General features: G+C 38.0%; 4 protein-coding genes across 6 annotated transcripts; 2 read left to right on the top strand and 2 right to left on the bottom strand.

Annotated features, from left to right (window-relative positions):
• Window positions 1-104: 104 nt before the first annotated feature.
• LOC141333468 (uncharacterized) lies at window positions 105-4,153 on the bottom strand (the record flags this gene model as incomplete). Its single annotated transcript, XM_073838482.1, has 4 exons — window positions 105-1,418; window positions 1,557-2,252; window positions 2,526-3,233; window positions 3,448-4,153. Coding segments are annotated over 4 exons (2,943 nt in total), but the record flags the coding sequence as incomplete, so codon positions are not given.
• Window positions 4,154-6,205: 2,052 nt separating this feature from the next.
• Window positions 6,206-10,201, top strand: LOC141333541 (uncharacterized). The gene is made up of 4 exons (XM_073838574.1): window positions 6,206-6,328; window positions 7,476-8,201; window positions 8,297-8,329; window positions 9,404-10,201. The coding sequence occupies exons 1-4, from the start codon at window positions 6,313-6,315 to the stop codon at window positions 9,451-9,453; spliced, it is 825 nt and encodes a 274-aa protein (XP_073694675.1). The 5' UTR covers window positions 6,206-6,312; the 3' UTR covers window positions 9,454-10,201.
• An 808-nt stretch (window positions 10,202-11,009) lies between these two features.
• Window positions 11,010-13,952, bottom strand: osgep (O-sialoglycoprotein endopeptidase). Of its 2 annotated transcripts, none has more exons than XM_073838568.1 (12): window positions 13,924-13,952; window positions 13,472-13,594; window positions 13,241-13,360; window positions 12,985-13,160; window positions 12,714-12,809; window positions 12,534-12,583; window positions 12,366-12,444; window positions 12,227-12,292; window positions 12,045-12,135; window positions 11,869-11,944; window positions 11,675-11,773; window positions 11,010-11,245 (listed from the first exon to the last, which is right to left on the bottom strand). In XM_073838568.1, the coding sequence occupies exons 2-12, from the start codon at window positions 13,584-13,586 to the stop codon at window positions 11,206-11,208; spliced, it is 1,008 nt and encodes a 335-aa protein (XP_073694669.1). In that variant the 5' UTR covers window positions 13,587-13,594; window positions 13,924-13,952; the 3' UTR covers window positions 11,010-11,205. The 2 variants fall into 2 exon arrangements, with proteins under 2 accessions (XP_073694669.1, XP_073694668.1); XM_073838567.1 differs by having other exon boundaries at window positions 13,472-13,591; window positions 13,924-13,938.
• Window positions 13,953-14,166: 214 nt separating this feature from the next.
• On the top strand, window positions 14,167-17,316 carry apex1 (APEX nuclease (multifunctional DNA repair enzyme) 1). Of its 2 annotated transcripts, XM_073838565.1 has the most exons (6): window positions 14,191-14,285; window positions 14,476-14,523; window positions 14,638-14,757; window positions 14,851-15,014; window positions 15,153-15,345; window positions 16,153-17,316. In XM_073838565.1, exons 2-6 carry the CDS (start codon window positions 14,490-14,492, stop codon window positions 16,665-16,667), a joined length of 1,026 nt encoding a protein of 341 aa, XP_073694666.1. In that variant the 5' UTR covers window positions 14,191-14,285; window positions 14,476-14,489; the 3' UTR covers window positions 16,668-17,316. The 2 variants fall into 2 exon arrangements, with proteins under 2 accessions (XP_073694667.1, XP_073694666.1); XM_073838566.1 differs by lacking the exon at window positions 14,476-14,523 and having other exon boundaries at window positions 14,167-14,285.
• The last annotated feature ends 295 nt before the right edge of the window (window positions 17,317-17,611 follow it).

Raw genomic sequence — 17,611 nt, 5'->3', positions numbered from 1 at the left:
AAGCGGCGTCACGCTGTCACGCGCCTTTAAGGGGTCTGTGCGCGTTCACAGTTCATCTGTCTGCATTCTGCTTCCCGAGCACAGAGGTAGATTCTCTGTCACGAGTTTTCAGTGAAACTGGCTGAATAAACGGCAGTAGAATGGTCGTAATGTGTAGATTAATTACAGTTTTTGCTCAGTTTACATGTACTCTGTGAAGAGGCAACGTATTTATCCTTGTGATTATGGATTCTGAATATGCAATAGCATGATCCCCTGCATGTCAAACTACTCTACATCTCTAGTGACTGAATGTGAAAACAGCAGCTTCGTCATTCGACCACTAGGTGGAGGCAATTCAACACTTTTTATCAAAAGTTAAATTGAACACAACATGTACAACACACGTTTTCATATAAATTCACATTTTATTTGAAATAAAATGTTAAGGTCTTCTGCTAGATTGTGATATATTTTCTGCGGTCACCAGTGTCTGCATGCTGTATAATAGAATTTCATAAATTTGAATGAGATTTGATATTAAAATGTTTTCATCTTGACAAATATGTTTACTATTTTTGTCATTTCAGTACTGGAAAGTGCCATTCACTTTTCATCTGATCGACCCATTTTCTCACTTTCTGCTGACGCAGGTGCTTCAGGGGGTTGGCTGGGGTCATGTGTCTCTTTAGTCCTGTCTTTCAGTTCCTGAAATATTCTACTACAGTCATTGATTGTTTGCTTCAGCTCCCGCAAGTCTCTTTGTACTCCCTCCAGGATGTCAAGCTTTGACAGTTTCCTGTCAATTGAGGCCAGATGTCCTTGATCGTTTTCAGTGATCCCTGAACATTCACAGTTTATTGGAGCCATGCTGCTGGATTCAGGCTCATTCATAGCCTCCTGCCACACCATCTCAAAATAGGAATCTATAAATGCCTCCAGCTCCTCAATGTTACTGTCACCCCATTGGTCAATTAGGTTCTGCAGGTTCTCTGATTGGACAAAATCCATAAAGGCTCTTTCTTTTGCAGTTTGAGCTGTGTGAAGTGTGTTCCTGTGGTAATATGGATGGGATGGCCCACAAAACCTTTGCCCCTGTGATTCGTTCCTGAATAATCGTTGTACATTCATTGGCTGCTCAGTTGGTGGAACATGGAACACAGCAAGAGAACCTGTTTCAGGTCTGTCTGTCCTGTCCATGCCAATCCATGGTTCATTTGGGTGAAACCATTCTGAGGTGTTGAACACAAATACTATTCTTTGATGACAGTTTCTGGGTAATGAGGTCCTATTTGATAACTGGATACTTCTGTAGGTCAGTGCTTGGTTTTCATTTAGTGAAGGGCTGGAGTCTGTGGTGGTAATTTTTGGATCACTGGATGTAGATGGGAATAGATGTTCAGAGATCATTTGACACTCTCCTTGAATGTCAGTATCACCTTTTACAAAAAAGAGTAACAAACACTGTAAAGTAGCAATCCCAACATCCAGAATTCAGAATCAAGCAGATTTATATGGTGGAAACAAGTTTTTATAATAAAATGGAGAGAACTAATATAAAAAAAATGGCAACTCACCATGATGAATGTTTGTAGAGCTTCTAAGGGGTGTCATTTGCACATCCCCAATCTGTATCGTACTGCCAAACCTTAATTCGCGATGTACCAAAAGTTGTTGAATATTCCCTTGATTTTCTGCCTTATTTAGTAACTGTTCTAACACAATCTCCTCTATCTTTTGCATTAGTTCTGCAACCTGAGTGCCACTGTCTTTCATCTTGTTGTTGAAAACCTGGTATCTATTTCCACATTTCTCCACCAGTGTCTGAAGGGCATCTCCTTCACTTTCAATATACTGCTCTACACTAACGTCACCGAGGCAGTCTCCATGTGTGAACAACACAATGGTGCTGCTCCATGCTTTCCCTCCCAGAGCATGCAGATGGTTCTCAGCTGTTTTCAGGTTCCTTTGTGTAAAAGATGAACTGGCATTGACAACCAGCAGGAGGATGCAGTTCCCACTGGCTGAACCAGAAACCCAATCATGGAGAAGTTGCCTTTTGAACTCTGCGATATCTGGACACTCAGTCATCCAGCCTGGTGTGTCTATAACCTCAACTTTTGTCTTATTGAGTATAACTGTACCTCTCAAGGGGTTTTGGTTGTCAGCCTTTTGTCCATAATGACCCAAAATGCAACTTGCAGATGACGTCTTGCCAGAATATTTACCACCCAGGAGAAAAAATCTTATAGCTGAGGGCAACTGTACTTGATCTGTAAAGAGAAACAAATAACAGGGAAGTTTTCATATAGGTTAGTTTGACAATGCCTATGATCTTTTTGGAACTTCAAGTTGTTTCAAGACTTTAAATAAAAGAACAGAAACCTCCCAGGTTTCTTTAAAAATATCTTAGTTTGTTTCAAAAGGTGAATGAAAGTATTAAGATTTGAAATGAGATGAGGGCTGATTTTTGGGTGAACTCAATTTTTAAATTTTGTATCACAGTATAATTTATTAGATGATGTAAATGAATGTTCTTGACTTACTCTTAAATGCTTTCAAGCTTTCTCTTCGCCTCAGCACATTTTCACACCGCAGCTTTGCCCTGTCTTCCTCTACTTGCCGTTTTCTCTTCATCTCTTTAAAAAGACTCTCATCTGTTTTAAAGTGGCTTCCTGCTGTCATCTCCTCTATCTTCTCCAGTAGCTCTGTGATCTGGAACTTATTCCCAAGGCTCTTGTTGTTTAGCACGTGATAGTGGTTTCCGCATCTCTCCACGAGCCACTGGACGGTCTTACCTTCGCTTTCAATGTACTGCTCTATGGTTGTGTCGCCAAGCCAGTCGCCAAAAGTGAAAAGCACTATAGAGTGATTCCAAACATCCTTACTAATGAGCTCTATGTGTTCCTCAGTGGCTCTTCTGTAGGTCTCTGTGAATGACCTGTCCACCCGTACCACCAAAAGGAAAGCATGAGGACCAGGTGGACACAAGTACACACTCTTGACTATTTCCTCCTTGTCAAAAGCTGAAGAATCCTGGGTAAAGTAGTTCATCCACCAGCCAGGTGTGTCTACAACTGTTACCTGTCTTCCTGCCACTGTGAATGTTTCCTTCATGCATTGTGTGGTCCGCTTCTTTGCCTCAAAGCTTAGGTCACTTCCTGCTGCTAGAATACTGTTTCCTGTTGAGCTCTTTCCTGAGCCCTTTGCTCCAAGCAAGATGAGTCTTATGTTTTGTTGATGAGATGAGTGCACTGAGGGGAAGAAGAGATAGATTGATTGAGTTTTACAATAAAAAGCATACAGTAGTACAGTTTTGAAAAAAAAAAGTGTTCACAGAACATCTAAAGAATCTAAAGAACCTTTTGTTCACTGTAAAGAAACTTGTGAAATGGAAAAGATTCTATGGATATTAAAGGTTCTTCCATAGATGCCAGTAAAGACCCTTTTGTTTGAACATTAACTCACCCTTCAGCGTAGATCTCTGTTTGTGTATCTGCATCAGTCTGTGATGAGCCTTAATCTCCACCTCCCTCTTTCTGTCCTCTGTCTCCTGTAAAATCTTTACATCCATTTCAAAATGGTGTTGTTGATTTTCTGCTACCATTTTGTCAATTTTCCCCATCAGTTCCATTACTGCGGTGGCATTGCATGTTTCCTGGGTATCCAAAATGTAAAACCTGCCACTGCACTTCTCTATGAGCCACTGGAGGGGTTTACCTGATATCTGAACATGCTCCTCAAATGATTTATTTCCTGCATTTTTGCCCTTTGTGAACAACACCATAGTGTGACTCCAAATCGCCTCACCAAGGAGCTCAAGATGCTCTTCTACAGCTTTTCTCCGCTTTTCTATGAACACAGAATCGGTTTTCACCACCAGGAGAAAGATATGAGGCCCTGGGTGACACATGGAGATGCTGTGTCTGATTTCCCTCCTGACCAACTCTGGTGTATCTTGTGCTGAGAAGTCACACCACCAACCTGGGGTGTCCACCACTGTCACACTTCTCCCTTGTACCTCAGCTTTTCTTTTCAGGCATGTGGTCCGTTCATGGAGGACGAATTCCTCTTGGTTTAAGATAGCATTTCCCACTAGGCTCTTTCCAGAATTTCGACCTCCAAGAAGAATGATCCGCAACTTGAACAGATGATCCACATTCCCTTCATTGAGAGACCATAGATTTTCAATATTTCAGAAGACATTGTATTTTTCAAAGCTCAGATTAACATGCCAGTATCGGCATGTTCCAAAATACATATGCAGAGTTTCTTTTTCTTTTTTTCTCAAGCAGTAGCAGATTAATAATTCAAGAAAAGGACAAGACTGTGAGACATGGTTAAAATATAACCTTAAATTACACATCTAAATGTGCAAAGCTTATACAAACATACCCAATATGGCCTACAACTGTAACTCACACTTTTAAATCTCTGCTAAGATACATGAGGTACTTCAGTGTGAGAAAATGTGGCCTAAAGGATAAGAGTATGCAAAGCAAACTCAGTAACGTTTAATTCTCCCTCCTGGAACAACAACCATTAATTACATGAACATAGATTAATTCAGGATAATTATTTTTTTCCCAGTCATATCAATGGCAAGATGTGTCCCAGTTTACCTTAATTCATCCTAGCTTATGTTTTTGGACATCCATCAAAATAAATGTAAATAAAATAATATGCCTTTTACCAAACTCTGTAATGTTTGATTTTCCAACAAACTTATCCTTATTATCTATCTCGTCTTCCCTCAACAACAGCAGCCATTCATTATAGTTAACCTAATAGCTTATATTTTTGAGGACATGTGTCAAAATGAATTTAAAGAAATTAAATAACTTACTTTGATTCTGAGAAGTTCGTTTTAAGGCCATAATGGGTCATGCAGGGTTTTTTTCCAATTATCAAAAAACATTGGCTTGCAAAGGAGGTCCAAAAGTCCTATAATTGTTTTCATAGAGCATTATTTTAGTTATGTTTCCACTGGAAATAGACAACACTGAGTGAATCAATGTTAGGTGTGTTTTAGAATGTGTAATGTCAACCTATTCCATGGGTCCAAAGTTTATACTGTAATAAACCAGTGAAATACCAAAATGCCACTCCCTCATACACAACAAAGCCATATACTTTTGAAGTTATGATTATTTTGTGCTTAATCAGAACCCTCACCAAGGTTTTTTTTTTTTATTGCTCTTTAATATTAAAAAGGGTGTTAAAAAGGAAATATGAAAGATATTGTAACATTACTATTGCATTTATTATTGTTAATATCAGGATATCATGACATTATGAGTTTACTAATCAAACTCTTTGTTATCATTGTTACATTTTTGCCATTGTTTGTGATTGTGAGAGTGTGTAAAGAGAGATTGATCACAGAGAGAGAAGGGCAATGTTCATAAACCCGTAGAACAATAGTTAAAGCTTAAACCCGAATACCACAAACAATCAGCAAATCCTGTGATGAGTGACGAAATACAATACAAACAGAAAAACACTGATAACCTCACAGATAAGCGACTTGATCATGTACTCCATGGGACAGGAGATAAATCAGCTGAGGGTAAACAACAAAACTCAGAAGCAATGAAGACAGGAGAGATTTCTAATGAAGAGGTCAGGAAAGGCATCAAAGCTAGAAGTAACCACAATCTTGAAGGGAGAAACATGGAAATTTGTCTCTGTCTATGAAAGACTCACTTCAATGAAGTGGACAGAATGTACACTGAAGGTAAGACAACATGCAGTTGTGTATATTGATGTTTGTTAGTTTTTTGTTGTTATCAAAAGACAATAAAATTTGTGTCTAGTCAGCTGCAAGTAGTAGCAAGGGGGAGCATTTGACTTGACAGCTCTGTGTAGTGCATTTCAGTTTTATGGTATCTTTTTCGTATTCCTTTCTGGGCATAAAAACTTAAGTTGCTGGTTCTTTTTTAGACAACTTCAAATATAATATTACTATACTATACAAGTGTAGTCTTTTATCTTCTTTAAAGTAGTAATTGAGTTTAATTGTACATAAATATGAATAGGCCTATAGGCATGTCTTCTAGTTTCTTTCTAATGTAACGGCAAGTGTAGCTATAATAAAATGTGAAAAATGATGAGTTGTCTTGTTATCATTCATAACGTAATTTCAAATCTGGTCATGCGCTGTTCCCGCTCCTCTTCGCGCCTGCGGCACACCGGAAATTGTCATCGCCCCATTTCCCCCTGGCGACTGTCACTTCCGTATGATCGTATTAAGCAACACGCCGCTGCGCGACACCCTCACGTACACACACTAAAGTCCAAACTGCGTTTAAAAACCGGATTTATCACACCGAAATGCATATCAAAACAGGTGAGGGGCGATTTAAAGATCTATTTTGTTCCATGTTGTTGTTTGATAGTGAGAGTGTTTTGTCGTCATAAGGTTGTTTGTGCTCGAGTGGGACCGATTGAGAAATGAGACTTATGAAACTTTTGATTCTCGGTCTTTCTGGTGTCAATAACATTCTTCTTTGTTATCGTTTATATTTTTAATGATCTGAAATTGTACGAAGTGGGTCTTACTTAATCCGACGTGTCGGGTTTGTTCTGCTGACCGCTGTAAAGGCGGTTGTTATGGGCGCTAAACATCCAAACACAAGCGGCCTGCTGTTAGCGTTAGCAATCCCAACACGCTTAAACCTTTTTAAAATATCTTTTAATTATTTTTGACTCATATTTAACGGTACAATAATGGCTTAAAATTACTAACAAGTTTTTTTTTGTTCATTTAGACTATATAAATTGCGTGCCAATTTCTACGCTTTGTGTCGTTTCCAGATTGGTTTAAATTGCGTGAATATAAGAAGGCGCTGAAACTAGTGTTCTGTAATGAGGTGTTATTAATAAACGTTTGAGTAGGAGATTTTTTTGTTGATTTTTTTTTTCTTCACCAACCCGTCCTAGTTCTGCTATTAGGCCTCTCTGAGTCTGCAGATGTGAATGAGGCGCCGACTAGAAATTTCCAGTTACATCTTGCTATGGCTCATTGACTCAAGACCTCGTTGCTTTGCTTGGGGCATTTGTATGCATTCCCGTCTTCATATATCTAGTATATGTCTATCTATTTAGTTGCTGGCTATGCGAGAATCATCCTTGGTTGATATTAAAAGACTCTACTTTAAGGATCACAATGCAGCCTCAAAATACTAATTAATTGCCATTGTAAAACTTTACCAATCTTTGACACTCCTTTTTAAATACTTTAAAATGCAATTTATTATGACCACTTTTTGTATTTATATAGTTTAATAAGTATGTTTCAGAATAAGCAAGTAGGTTAAGTTTTACATATATCTGTTAGGCTAAATGTCGATGAAACACTATTCACCCAAGTTAATTAAAACATTAAAAGTAGACACCTTACTTGCATTTAATATGCTTTCTGTGTATATAAAATCACAAAATTCTATAATGTGCATGTTTTATGATTGAATAATTGCATCAGATTTTTTTATTAGGAACTTGGGAGTCAAGCAATGCAGTGTGCGAGTCCGACCCCTTGTGTGATCCAGCTGTTCTAGTGTCACCCCCTAAACCCGAACCACAGATCCGAAACCGTCGCCTCTCCCCCGGCTCTGGCAGCTGCGGTGGGGGAGGAGGGGGCTGTTCCTCTGGGATGGATAAACGTCAGGGCTCGCCAAATAGCCTGGAAGGTTCTCTGAACGGGGTGGGTCACACCCAGACCTTCACATCGAGAGAGCGGCGTATCTCGAATAAATCAAGAAGCTTTCGTCGTGACGGCCCAAGAGTGGGGCCACGTACGGATGAGAGACACTCCAGAACCGGTCAGAAGGAACGATGGGTAGACAACAGCCTGTCTTTGCTTAAACCTCCACCTGCTTTCCCAGTGAAAGACAGTCCCGCCAAACTGCAGCCGACCGTTAGTTACGCCTCCAAGGTGAAGGCAGGGGGAGGTTCCGTTGGGGCGGCTGAAGAGCCCCCTGGTATCGGGGTTTTGCTGCAGAACCAGTGGGGACTCAGCTTCATCAGCGATGGCCCGGAGGCAGATGTTCCCCAGGAGAAGAGTCCGGTTGTCCACCCGGTTGCCGGAGAGGTTACTGTAAAACCGGCCCATGTCTCTTCAGAGTCTCTGCCCGGTCAGGTAACTAGAGGCTCAGAGAGTTCAGAGGAGCTGCTTCTTAGCTGTCGCCATCTGGAGGAGGCATTGGAGTATCACACACAAGGTAAGGTGATACATTTAAGGTTGGCAAAAGGCATTCTGGATTGTCTTTTTTTTATTTATTTTTTTTATCTCACTGTAATTGTTTTTGATCCACAGAATGGAAAGCAATATTATGGAGACAAAAACAAGGTTGGTGTCTGTCTATTTTTATTAATCTCCATTAGGGCTACATTAGGGCTGGGCGATTTGGCCTAAAATCAAAATCTCGATTAATTGAACATTTTAACCCGATTACGATTAATGAACGATTATTTTATTCATTAATAAAATTATATTTAAATAATATTTATTTTTTTGCCCTCATAGTTCACTGACAAGTTTTGTACAGTAAATATGCTCACATATTACAAGTGAGAGATTTTTGAATGAAGGGTGCACACACTTTCTACTATCTATGATTATTGAACATTAGTGTTGAACAACTGAAATTAAAGCACACATTGCTTAAAACGAAAAGTCAAATTTTTCTTAAATTAGTGAAAATAAATAACTTGCAATTAAATTATTTATAAAATAATAATAAATATTAAAAGTAGAAAATAAGCAGTATCTCTTCTAAATAAAATTACTCTTGTATATTCTGTAAATGCTTTTTACTGTATAAATACTGCTTAAGGTCTCCATCGACATGTCGGAGGAATAACGTAGCGTAATGGAGCTGGGTTACGTGACTCCACACGCAGTAGTGTTTTTAAAGGGAAAGTAATTGAAATAATTGACCTGGAAAAATTTGATCGATTATAGGTTCTGAATGTCGATTTCGATTACTTTTCGATTAATCGCCCAGCCCTAGGCTACATGATATTTTAAAATGAAATCAAGATGGCGATTGTCAAATCACAGAGATTGCATTTTATTTAAATGTATGCACTGCTGTCTCCAGAGTGGCACCGCCCATGATGCAGTGCTTATAATGTTTTCTATGAAAACTCAAGTGAAGAGAGAATTTTTGTAACAGTTTTGAAAGAGGTTTGAGTTCATTCTTATAAAGAGTAAGTGTAAATGAATGAGAAAAAATCAAATTCAGGTGTAATAAGGATAATTGACGCACACAAAAAATAATTCAGCTACTATCGGCTACTAAACTAAATATTGCAATGTTGGTTTCCTTCCAATATCACGTAGCCCTAATATCTGTAAAATAAGAAGAATGACTATTTTTAGACCAGTTTAACTATTTTAACAGGCTTTCTTTGTTTTTAGACCCTGCAAAGGTTGTTTGGTACAAGAATGCCCTGGAGTCGCCAGCCTAGCACATACTAACACATCTCCACAAACACACACACACACACACACACACACACACACTCGAGACACACACCCTGCACTCAGGTTCTCATCCCCTCAATGTTTCTGCCAAGACACTTTAGGACTTGTTCCCTTATGAAGATAGATGTCTTGGACTTCTCGGTTGCCTTACAACAGAGTCTGCCTCAGGCGCAGAGTCCCTCTGCATACCTCTGTCATTTTAATGGTGGAGAATCGTCTCTTTTAAGGAAAAAAAGCTGCAATTTTATTTCAGTGAACTGCAGTTTTACAGTAAAAAAAAAAAAAATCCCTTTTATTCCTCCCTTGTTCCTACTTGTGTGCAAGTGGTTAAATCAAGCACTTTCTGACCTGTAGTTGAACACGTCATCCCTTTCTCTAAAGACTGAGCTCATTTTTAGAACCAAATCCAGAATGTCTTCATCAGTCTTCCCTCCGTGATAATCCCTTTCTTGCCACACAAATTGTTCTCATGAAGTTTACAGAGGTGCCATTGGCACGTTATGGCAGCACCTTCAAATGTCTATTGGTCTTAATGCTGTTTTTTAATATATATATAATTCACCCAGATTGAATGTCGGTCATAAATCCTAATAGGAATCCGTTGCTGTGTATGACCTCATTTGTTTTTTTGTTTTTTTAGAAGCATACAAATAATTTACACTGGAAGATGTTCAGAGATTTAATCGAACAGTGTTGCATAATAAAAATGAATAAACTTGTTAAAATATTTCATGGTCTTTTGGTTTTGTATGCATTTATAGGAAATAAAAATTGTAGACATTTAGTTTTCCAGTAATCAATCCATAATTCATTTTCCAAATCCATTTCTCCATATAGATTCATAGGGTGTTACATTACCGTACCTAAAAATCTGCTATATTTAATCATTTTGTTGATTAACCACCAGTACTCAATTTCAGAGCTGCCATTTTGTCTATCAGTCTAATGTTAAAGGCAATAGTTCACCCCAAGATAAAAAAAATAAGCTGAACATTCTCACTGCCAGGCCATCCCAGATGCAGATGAGTTTGTCTTCATCAGAACAGGTTTGGAGAAGTTCAGCATTAAATCACTTTCTAAGAGTTCAAACAGCTGATTAAAAACAATGATAATCCACATAACTCCAGTCCATCAATTAACATCCATCAAGATTATTTTTGACTTCAAACCATGGCTTCCAGCTCAAATAAAAGAGTCCTTTATCTATAATGTTGCTTTTTCCAGTGGAAAATGAAATATTCTTTTTGCTTCACAATATGTTGATTGTTTGGAGTTATGTGAATTATTGTGATGTTTTTATCAGCTGTTTGGACATTCTGACAGCACCCATTCACTGAAGAGAATCCATTGTTGAGCAAGTGTTGTAATGCTACATTTTTCCAAATCTGTTCTGATTTACTTATCTACATCTTTTATGGCCTGAGGTTATTTTTAGCTGATTTTAGTTTTTGGATGGACTGTTTGTTTAATGATGCATGATTGTGAGTTTTAATACTGCTTTCATAAAGCACTTCACCACATCAAACTTCACATTCGAGGCTTTAGGTCACTGGGTATTTTTTATTCTGTGATTTTACAAAAAATATTAGACAGTTCGGCCTTTTACTGGGTTATAAAACTTTTTCTGTCCCTGATACAAAAATGAGTATTGCATGAGCATGAATAATGGGCTCAAGGAATCTGACATTTACAACTTGACATTTAGTGCCACTGAAATTGATAATCAGATCCAAACATCAGTCCCTCCATGTGACCTCCACTTCATCGGTTCTGTACCTAAAAAACAGAAATAGAACAACAAATAAAACAACTCTTATCTCTGTCTATATTTAATCTCGGCATGCAGTGGAAAATCAGCAGGTTAATGAAAAAAATAGCATTGTTATCTGTGATAGGACTGTGCACAAAGCTAAATGTTTTATGTGAGTGGACTACAGGGAATGGACTTTTTCACTGGAGAAAGCATTCAAAATGATGAATTATGGAAGTGACAGTTTAAAGTTAACATGTCTCAATGATGGATTTGCTTAGTACACTCATCTTTTCACTTCACAAGACATTAATTGATGGAGTAGAGTTGTGTGGATTACGTGTGACATCCTCACCCATTCACCACAGAGGATGCATTGGTGAGAAAGTGATGTAATGCTGCATTTCTCCAAATCTGTTCCAATGATTTTGATGGCTATTTGTAAAGTTGTTTACCTTTGTGTAATCCATGAGTCTGACAGCTCTGTGACCTGACCTGAGCGGAACATTTCCCATCCGGCCTGTGCAATCATTGCTCCATTGTCTATACAAAACCTGCAATGTCACATGAAGAGATTTTATAACCATTGACACCGGCTGTCATGAGGTTTTTTAGCAGCGATGTCAAAAAAGCCAGCCATGTTTCTCACCTCTCATCTGTGGCAAAAAGTCGAGCACCTCTCTCCTTACACATGACCTCCATCATCTCCTGCAGGCGCAGGTTACCTGCAAAAAAATGCACGTTTAGATGCTGACAAAACTGCAATACAGAGACTCAGTCTTTGCTATGAGACAAATGTAAACAAATGAGCATAAAAACACTTACAGCCGACTCCACCAACGATCAGAACCTCCTGAGAGCCGCAGTGAGCCATGGCTCTTTCTGTGATCTCCACCAGCATAGCGAACAGAGTCTCCTATCATTCATGTGTTATTTTAGTCACTTTTCAGGATTACAAATGAATATGTCTTATTGGAAGCACAGTGAGCAAATGTTCAAGTACATACTTGTAGGGAGAAACACAAATCCTCAGGCGTGCATTGATCTGTACTCAACAGTTTGTGAGCAGCATCCTGCATGTGAACATAATTATTATAATTGAAGTGTAAACAGAATTTATAAACATCTCCCAGTCATTCGTCTCACCTCTATATAGGACAAAATCCCTGAAAATGACACATCCATACCCTTCACTGTATATGGCAGCTCTATATACTTGGTGCCCCTGAGCAAAGAATATACATATTAACATATATCATATAAATGCTTTTACACAAATTAGATATTTAAATGTTAAAGTGCATGGAAACTCACTTCTTTGCCATCTGTTCAATGTTGTAACCAGGACTGGGATCATTTGATATCTGTGGATACAATGTCATCTTCAAATTACATCCTCCACAGAAAAATATGAGGTTATCAACCAAATACATTTAGGTTCTATAAATGTACTGTTTAATTTTTTTTTTCTTAAACTTATTTTTAATCACTGACCTTGATGACTCTGGCAAACCGGTCCAGGCAGTTTCCCACAGCAATATCAATAGTTTCTCCAAATATTCTGTAACGTCGTTCAGAATATGCAATGACCTGTAGAAACAATATCGAGAATTCATGTTCGCTTATCTTAAAAGAAATGTGAGAATGTAATTCTTTCAAGGATATTGATATGTTTGCTCTTAATATCATAGTACACTAACTGTAAAAAAAAAAAAAAAAAAAAAAACATGTAAATGTTATCTAATCTTCACTCTTCAATTCTTACCTGAGTATTTCCTCCACTCACATAAAGCACAGTGGGGTTTTGGGCGTTGGTGATCAAACGGCCCATTTCTATGTGCCCAACACAGTGGTTTACCCCCAACAATGGCTTTCCCCACAACAGGGCGACTGTCCTTGCCACAATCGCCACTGTTACCAGAGGAGCTCCCATTCCAGGCCCTGTACAACAGGAGCTTCTTGATAAGTAGAGTAATGGAGAAAAATGCACAGTGTATTACAGGTAAATAACAAATATTCACCTTTAGTGTATGCCACACAGTCAATATCTGCAGCTTTCAGCCCCGCTTCATCTAGTGCCTCCTGGAGGACAGTGAGAATCACACTACGATGGTGTTTGGCCGTCTCACCAGGTAGGAACCCTGAGAAGATCACGAGAGAGCAAAATAAAAATAGTACTACGAAAGCATGGTGCCACTTTTAAAAACAGATGAGAAAACCATTAGAGGTAATGATGGGTTCGATGAGCTCACCTTGGCCAGGTGGGGTGATGTAAGTGCGCCTGGGGTTTGACAGAACTTCCCCATCTCTGATGATACCAATGCCAATCTTATTAGCGCTGCCCTCAAATCCAATCACCACAGTCATGGTTTCTGCTGGGAAAATAAAACAGGAATCATAAATCATTCGATGAAAATACACAAAATACTGCAACACTATTACACAATGTCTACCATTTTTCCTTAAAAATGCTATATGCCTTAATGTCTATACTACAAAAGCATATAGATAGATATGTGTGCTTCTGGCTGTCAGAGATCTGCGGCACATGCTGCTGGATAAAAAATTCTGATCATTAATAATATTTACAGATTAAATTGTTAAATTATCGGGATTGTCATGTTTTGGGTTATTTATAATAATTAATATAATAATAAATATATTTTGATTTATCTCTTATTTTCCACAGCTTCTCCACACTTACCGCACACTCGTTGGTTGTAGGACCATAACAACAGCTAACATGGCTTTTACTAAATGCCTGAAAACATTGATGGGAATATTCGTGTTAACAAAAAGTTGTAGAAATATATTTAAAGCTAACATCTGACAATATTTTGATCTACAAAAGATAAATGCGTAATGTTTATATAAATATACATATATAAAAACGTTTTTAAACACTAGTTTTAGTCAGGCAATAACTCGGACACCTCTTAATGGGGAAGCGTGCGCCTCATGCACACTCACTGCAGAAAACATCGGCTTCCCGTCCGTGCAGAGAGGGTTATAGTTCTGCACAGATTGAGGTTTCGTTATAAACTCAACTAACGATTACAGTGTTAGGTAAGAAAGATCTATTTGTATATAATGAAATGCAAATTTATATTTAATGAGTTTTCTACGCGGTCAATATGAATTTGTCTATTATAAACGCGGAGCGTGCGAGCCATTTGTTCTTATTGTTTCATTCATTCAGGCCGCACTTTTGGCCAACTTACAGACTTGGCTAATATATGTTTATTCGTTATTCCAGCGTACTGCAAGCACATGCGTTTTGGTTTATGCAGTTCACGCATTTTATGTAAGTGATTTAATCACTTGTGTGCGAGCTAAATAAGCTAAACAGCCTTTGTTTTGAGATGTTTGCAGCGCCGGATGCATTCACACATTCCATTGCGCATGTCCTCTCTTGTAGGTGTTCGTGTGTGTGCTTTCAGTTTCTTACGTGTGTGTGGTGTTAAAACAACTGTAAACATGCCTAAAAGAGCCAAGAAGAATGAGGAAGCTGTGGATGGGGAGACTGGCAATGGAGCTGGTACGTTCTTTTAATACTATTTACATTTACACAAGAGTGTGTATATTGCATCCTCACAGACTGCATCAGATAACATTGAGCTTTCTGTTACAGAACCTGCAAAGAAAGAGAAAAAGGGGAAAGAGACAGAGGCCCCAATTCTGTACGAAGATCCTCCAGATAAGATGACCAGTAAGGATGGTCGAGCGGCCAACATGAAGATCACCTCCTGGAACGTGGACGGTCTGCGTGCGTGGGTCAAAAAGAACGGCCTTGATGTAAGAATTCAACATCCAATACTTTGATTGTATTTACATGGACTGTCTGAGTCTTTATTTAATGTTTGTGTGTGAGTCTTTGTCAGATTGGTAGAGGTATGGACTCTTTGCCATCTCTTTCTTATTTTCTGTTTGCAGTGGGTGCGTAAGGAGGATCCAGATGTGCTGTGTCTGCAGGAAACTAAGTGCGCTGAGAAAGCCCTGCCGTCTGATATCACTGACATGCCCGAGTATCCGCACAAGTACTGGGCTGGATCAGAGGACAAGGAGGGTTACAGCGGAGTGGCCATGCTTTGCAAAACTGAACCTCTCAATGTCACCTACGGTATTGGTAAGTGCAATTTTTTTTTCCGTATTTATACAGATGTTAATAATGTATGACCCATGTGAATTGCATAATCTCCATCTATGCAACAGCTATGAGTTTGTTTTGCTTATAGTGTGCATGGCACACAACAGTCTTTCCAAATATGTAATCAGAATAATTTATAAATCTTTCGACAGCAGATAACCCTGCAGTTTTCTGACAAAATATAAGCAGTATAGTTTAATTAATTTTTATAACTTATTAAAATAATTGTATTGTTGTTGTTATCATTAGCAGTAAATATTTTATTTTAACTTGTTTTTTTTTGTTTATACTGTTGCAAGTACTATAGTATTATAAAACATGCATTTCTTTATTGATTTCATTCTTACAATTTAAATAATAACAGCAGAAATATCAATACACTAATATTAACAATAGCAGCAGTAGTATTAAATACTTTATTTTACCGTATGATAATATTGCAATAGTAGTGTTTCTTTTAATTTATATAATTAAAAAAATACTACTACTACTGCTAAAATGTTATCATTAATATAATATAGCCAATATTTTTTTTTTATTTTGCAGTACAACAGTGTTATTGCAATAGTAATTTTATTGATAGCGTTCTTATTTAAATCATATTTTTTGTTAATATTATAGTCATATTGAATTGATCTGTTCATCAGTTGCTATTCATTTAATGGACATACACAGCTATAAAAATATATTTCATTTTAAATGTCATTTAATTTAATTTTCCCCTTTGTCCAAAATGCAAATCTTGAATTTTCTGTAAGTTTAAAATCTCTTTCTGCTTTAATATAGGTAAAGAGGAACATGATAAAGAGGGACGGGTTATTACTGCTGAGTTTCCGTCTTTCTTCCTGGTCACCGCATATGTGCCCAATGCCAGCCGTGGTCTGGTGCGGCTTGACTACCGCAAGACCTGGGATGTGGATTTCCGGGCCTACCTGAGCGGCTTGGATCAACGCAAACCCCTGGTGCTGTGTGGAGATCTGAATGTGGCCCACCAAGAGATTGATCTCAAAAACCCCAAGGGTAACCGCAAGAATGCAGGCTTCACCCCTGAGGAACGCGAGGGCTTCACCAAACTTCTCGAGGCCGGTTTTACCGACAGTTTCCGGGAGCTGTATCCGGACCAAGCCTATGCCTACACCTTCTGGACCTACATGATGAACGCTCGAGGCAAAAACGTTGGTTGGCGTTTGGACTATTTTCTGCTGTCGTCTGCTTTGCTTCCAGGTCTGTGTGACAGCAAGATCCGAAACACGGCCATGGGAAGTGACCACTGTCCTATTACCCTGTATTTGGCTGTGTAGATCAGGTTTCTTAGGCCTGTAACCATTTCAGTTCCATATACATCTGCATAGACACAGAAGAGTCTAGTCCTGTTAGTCTTAGATTAGTGTTTTTTTTTTAAACCAAATACAGGTCCACATATAGGAATATATGTGGTGCAGACACACTGAGCAGACTCATGGTTAAATTGTTTTGCTGCTTTGGTTCACTCTGCTCTTATTGGTCACCTGAAATGAGTTTTTTCACTAAAATATTACTAAAAGTCATAATTTCAAGCTCTCATCCAGCTTTATATTTGCAGTGTTTAAAAATAAAATCAGACTGTTATCTGAATGACAAACCCTGCCAAACTACTGTAATAAACATTGTCTCAGTGTTGATTAAAGCTAAATGTTTTGAAGCTTGTAAAATACCTTGACTCGCAAAGATATATGATGTGTCTGATTTGTATGAAGTTAAAGTTCTTTGGATTTTGTCTTTGGTGCTATTTTAACCTTTAGATTTTACATTACTCTCAACGTAGTGATGTTAGTGGTAGTTAAATGTTACATATGCCATATATTAGTTTAAAAAGACCAATGATTTTCCTTATGTGCTGTTTTTTTTTCATAGTGTGTCTGTCTGTAGCCATTTTTTTCAGGTTTTGAAATAAAGTAGTTTATAAAAATGTCTTGTCATATTTCCTTGTATACATAAGTTGTTGATGTACAAATGAAAAATAAGCTGTATACATTTTAAAAGAAAGTTAAAAATAGTTTCGTTTGTAACTATAACATGTACAAAAACAAAAAAATGTGATACTGTAGTCTAAACTGCTAAAAAGAAGTGCGATCATGTTTTAACTGAGTTTGTTTTGCATTTAAACCAACTACATGACGATCTAAATTGTACACAGCGAAATTCTTACGTGACATGTCGAAGATTCAGGAACGTCAATTACGTAACACGACGTTCGCCAATGACA

This window comes from Garra rufa, chromosome 4 (assembly GCF_049309525.1).
Source record: "Garra rufa chromosome 4, GarRuf1.0, whole genome shotgun sequence".
Taxonomy (NCBI): domain Eukaryota; kingdom Metazoa; phylum Chordata; class Actinopteri; order Cypriniformes; family Cyprinidae; genus Garra; species Garra rufa.
The sequence above is the reverse complement of the archived record's forward strand: the minus strand, read 5'-3'. Positions and strand labels throughout refer to the sequence as shown.

Excerpts from the sequence above, each read along its gene's own strand:
- apex1 (XM_073838565.1), top strand. The coding sequence starts at position 14,490 with ATGCGTTTTGGTTTATGCAGTTCACGCATTTTAT. Across the intron at positions 14,758-14,850 it reads GGAGACTGGCAATGGAGCTG|AACCTGCAAAGAAAGAGAAA; the intron begins GTACGTTCTTTT and ends TTTCTGTTACAG. Across the intron at positions 15,015-15,152 it reads TCAAAAAGAACGGCCTTGAT|TGGGTGCGTAAGGAGGATCC; the intron begins GTAAGAATTCAA and ends TTCTGTTTGCAG.
- LOC141333541 (XM_073838574.1), top strand. Across the intron at positions 8,202-8,296 it reads ATTGGAGTATCACACACAAG|AATGGAAAGCAATATTATGG; the intron begins GTAAGGTGATAC and ends TTTGATCCACAG. Across the intron at positions 8,330-9,403 it reads ATTATGGAGACAAAAACAAG|ACCCTGCAAAGGTTGTTTGG; the intron begins GTTGGTGTCTGT and ends CTTTGTTTTTAG.
- osgep (XM_073838568.1), bottom strand. The coding sequence starts at position 13,586 with ATGACTGTGGTGATTGGATTTGAGGGCAGCGCTAATAAGATTGGCATT. Across the intron at positions 12,584-12,713 it reads GGTTTGCCAGAGTCATCAAG|ATATCAAATGATCCCAGTCC; the intron begins GTCAGTGATTAA and ends TTGTATCCACAG. Across the intron at positions 12,136-12,226 it reads ATTTGTGTTTCTCCCTACAA|GAGACTCTGTTCGCTATGCT; the intron begins GTATGTACTTGA and ends CATGAATGATAG.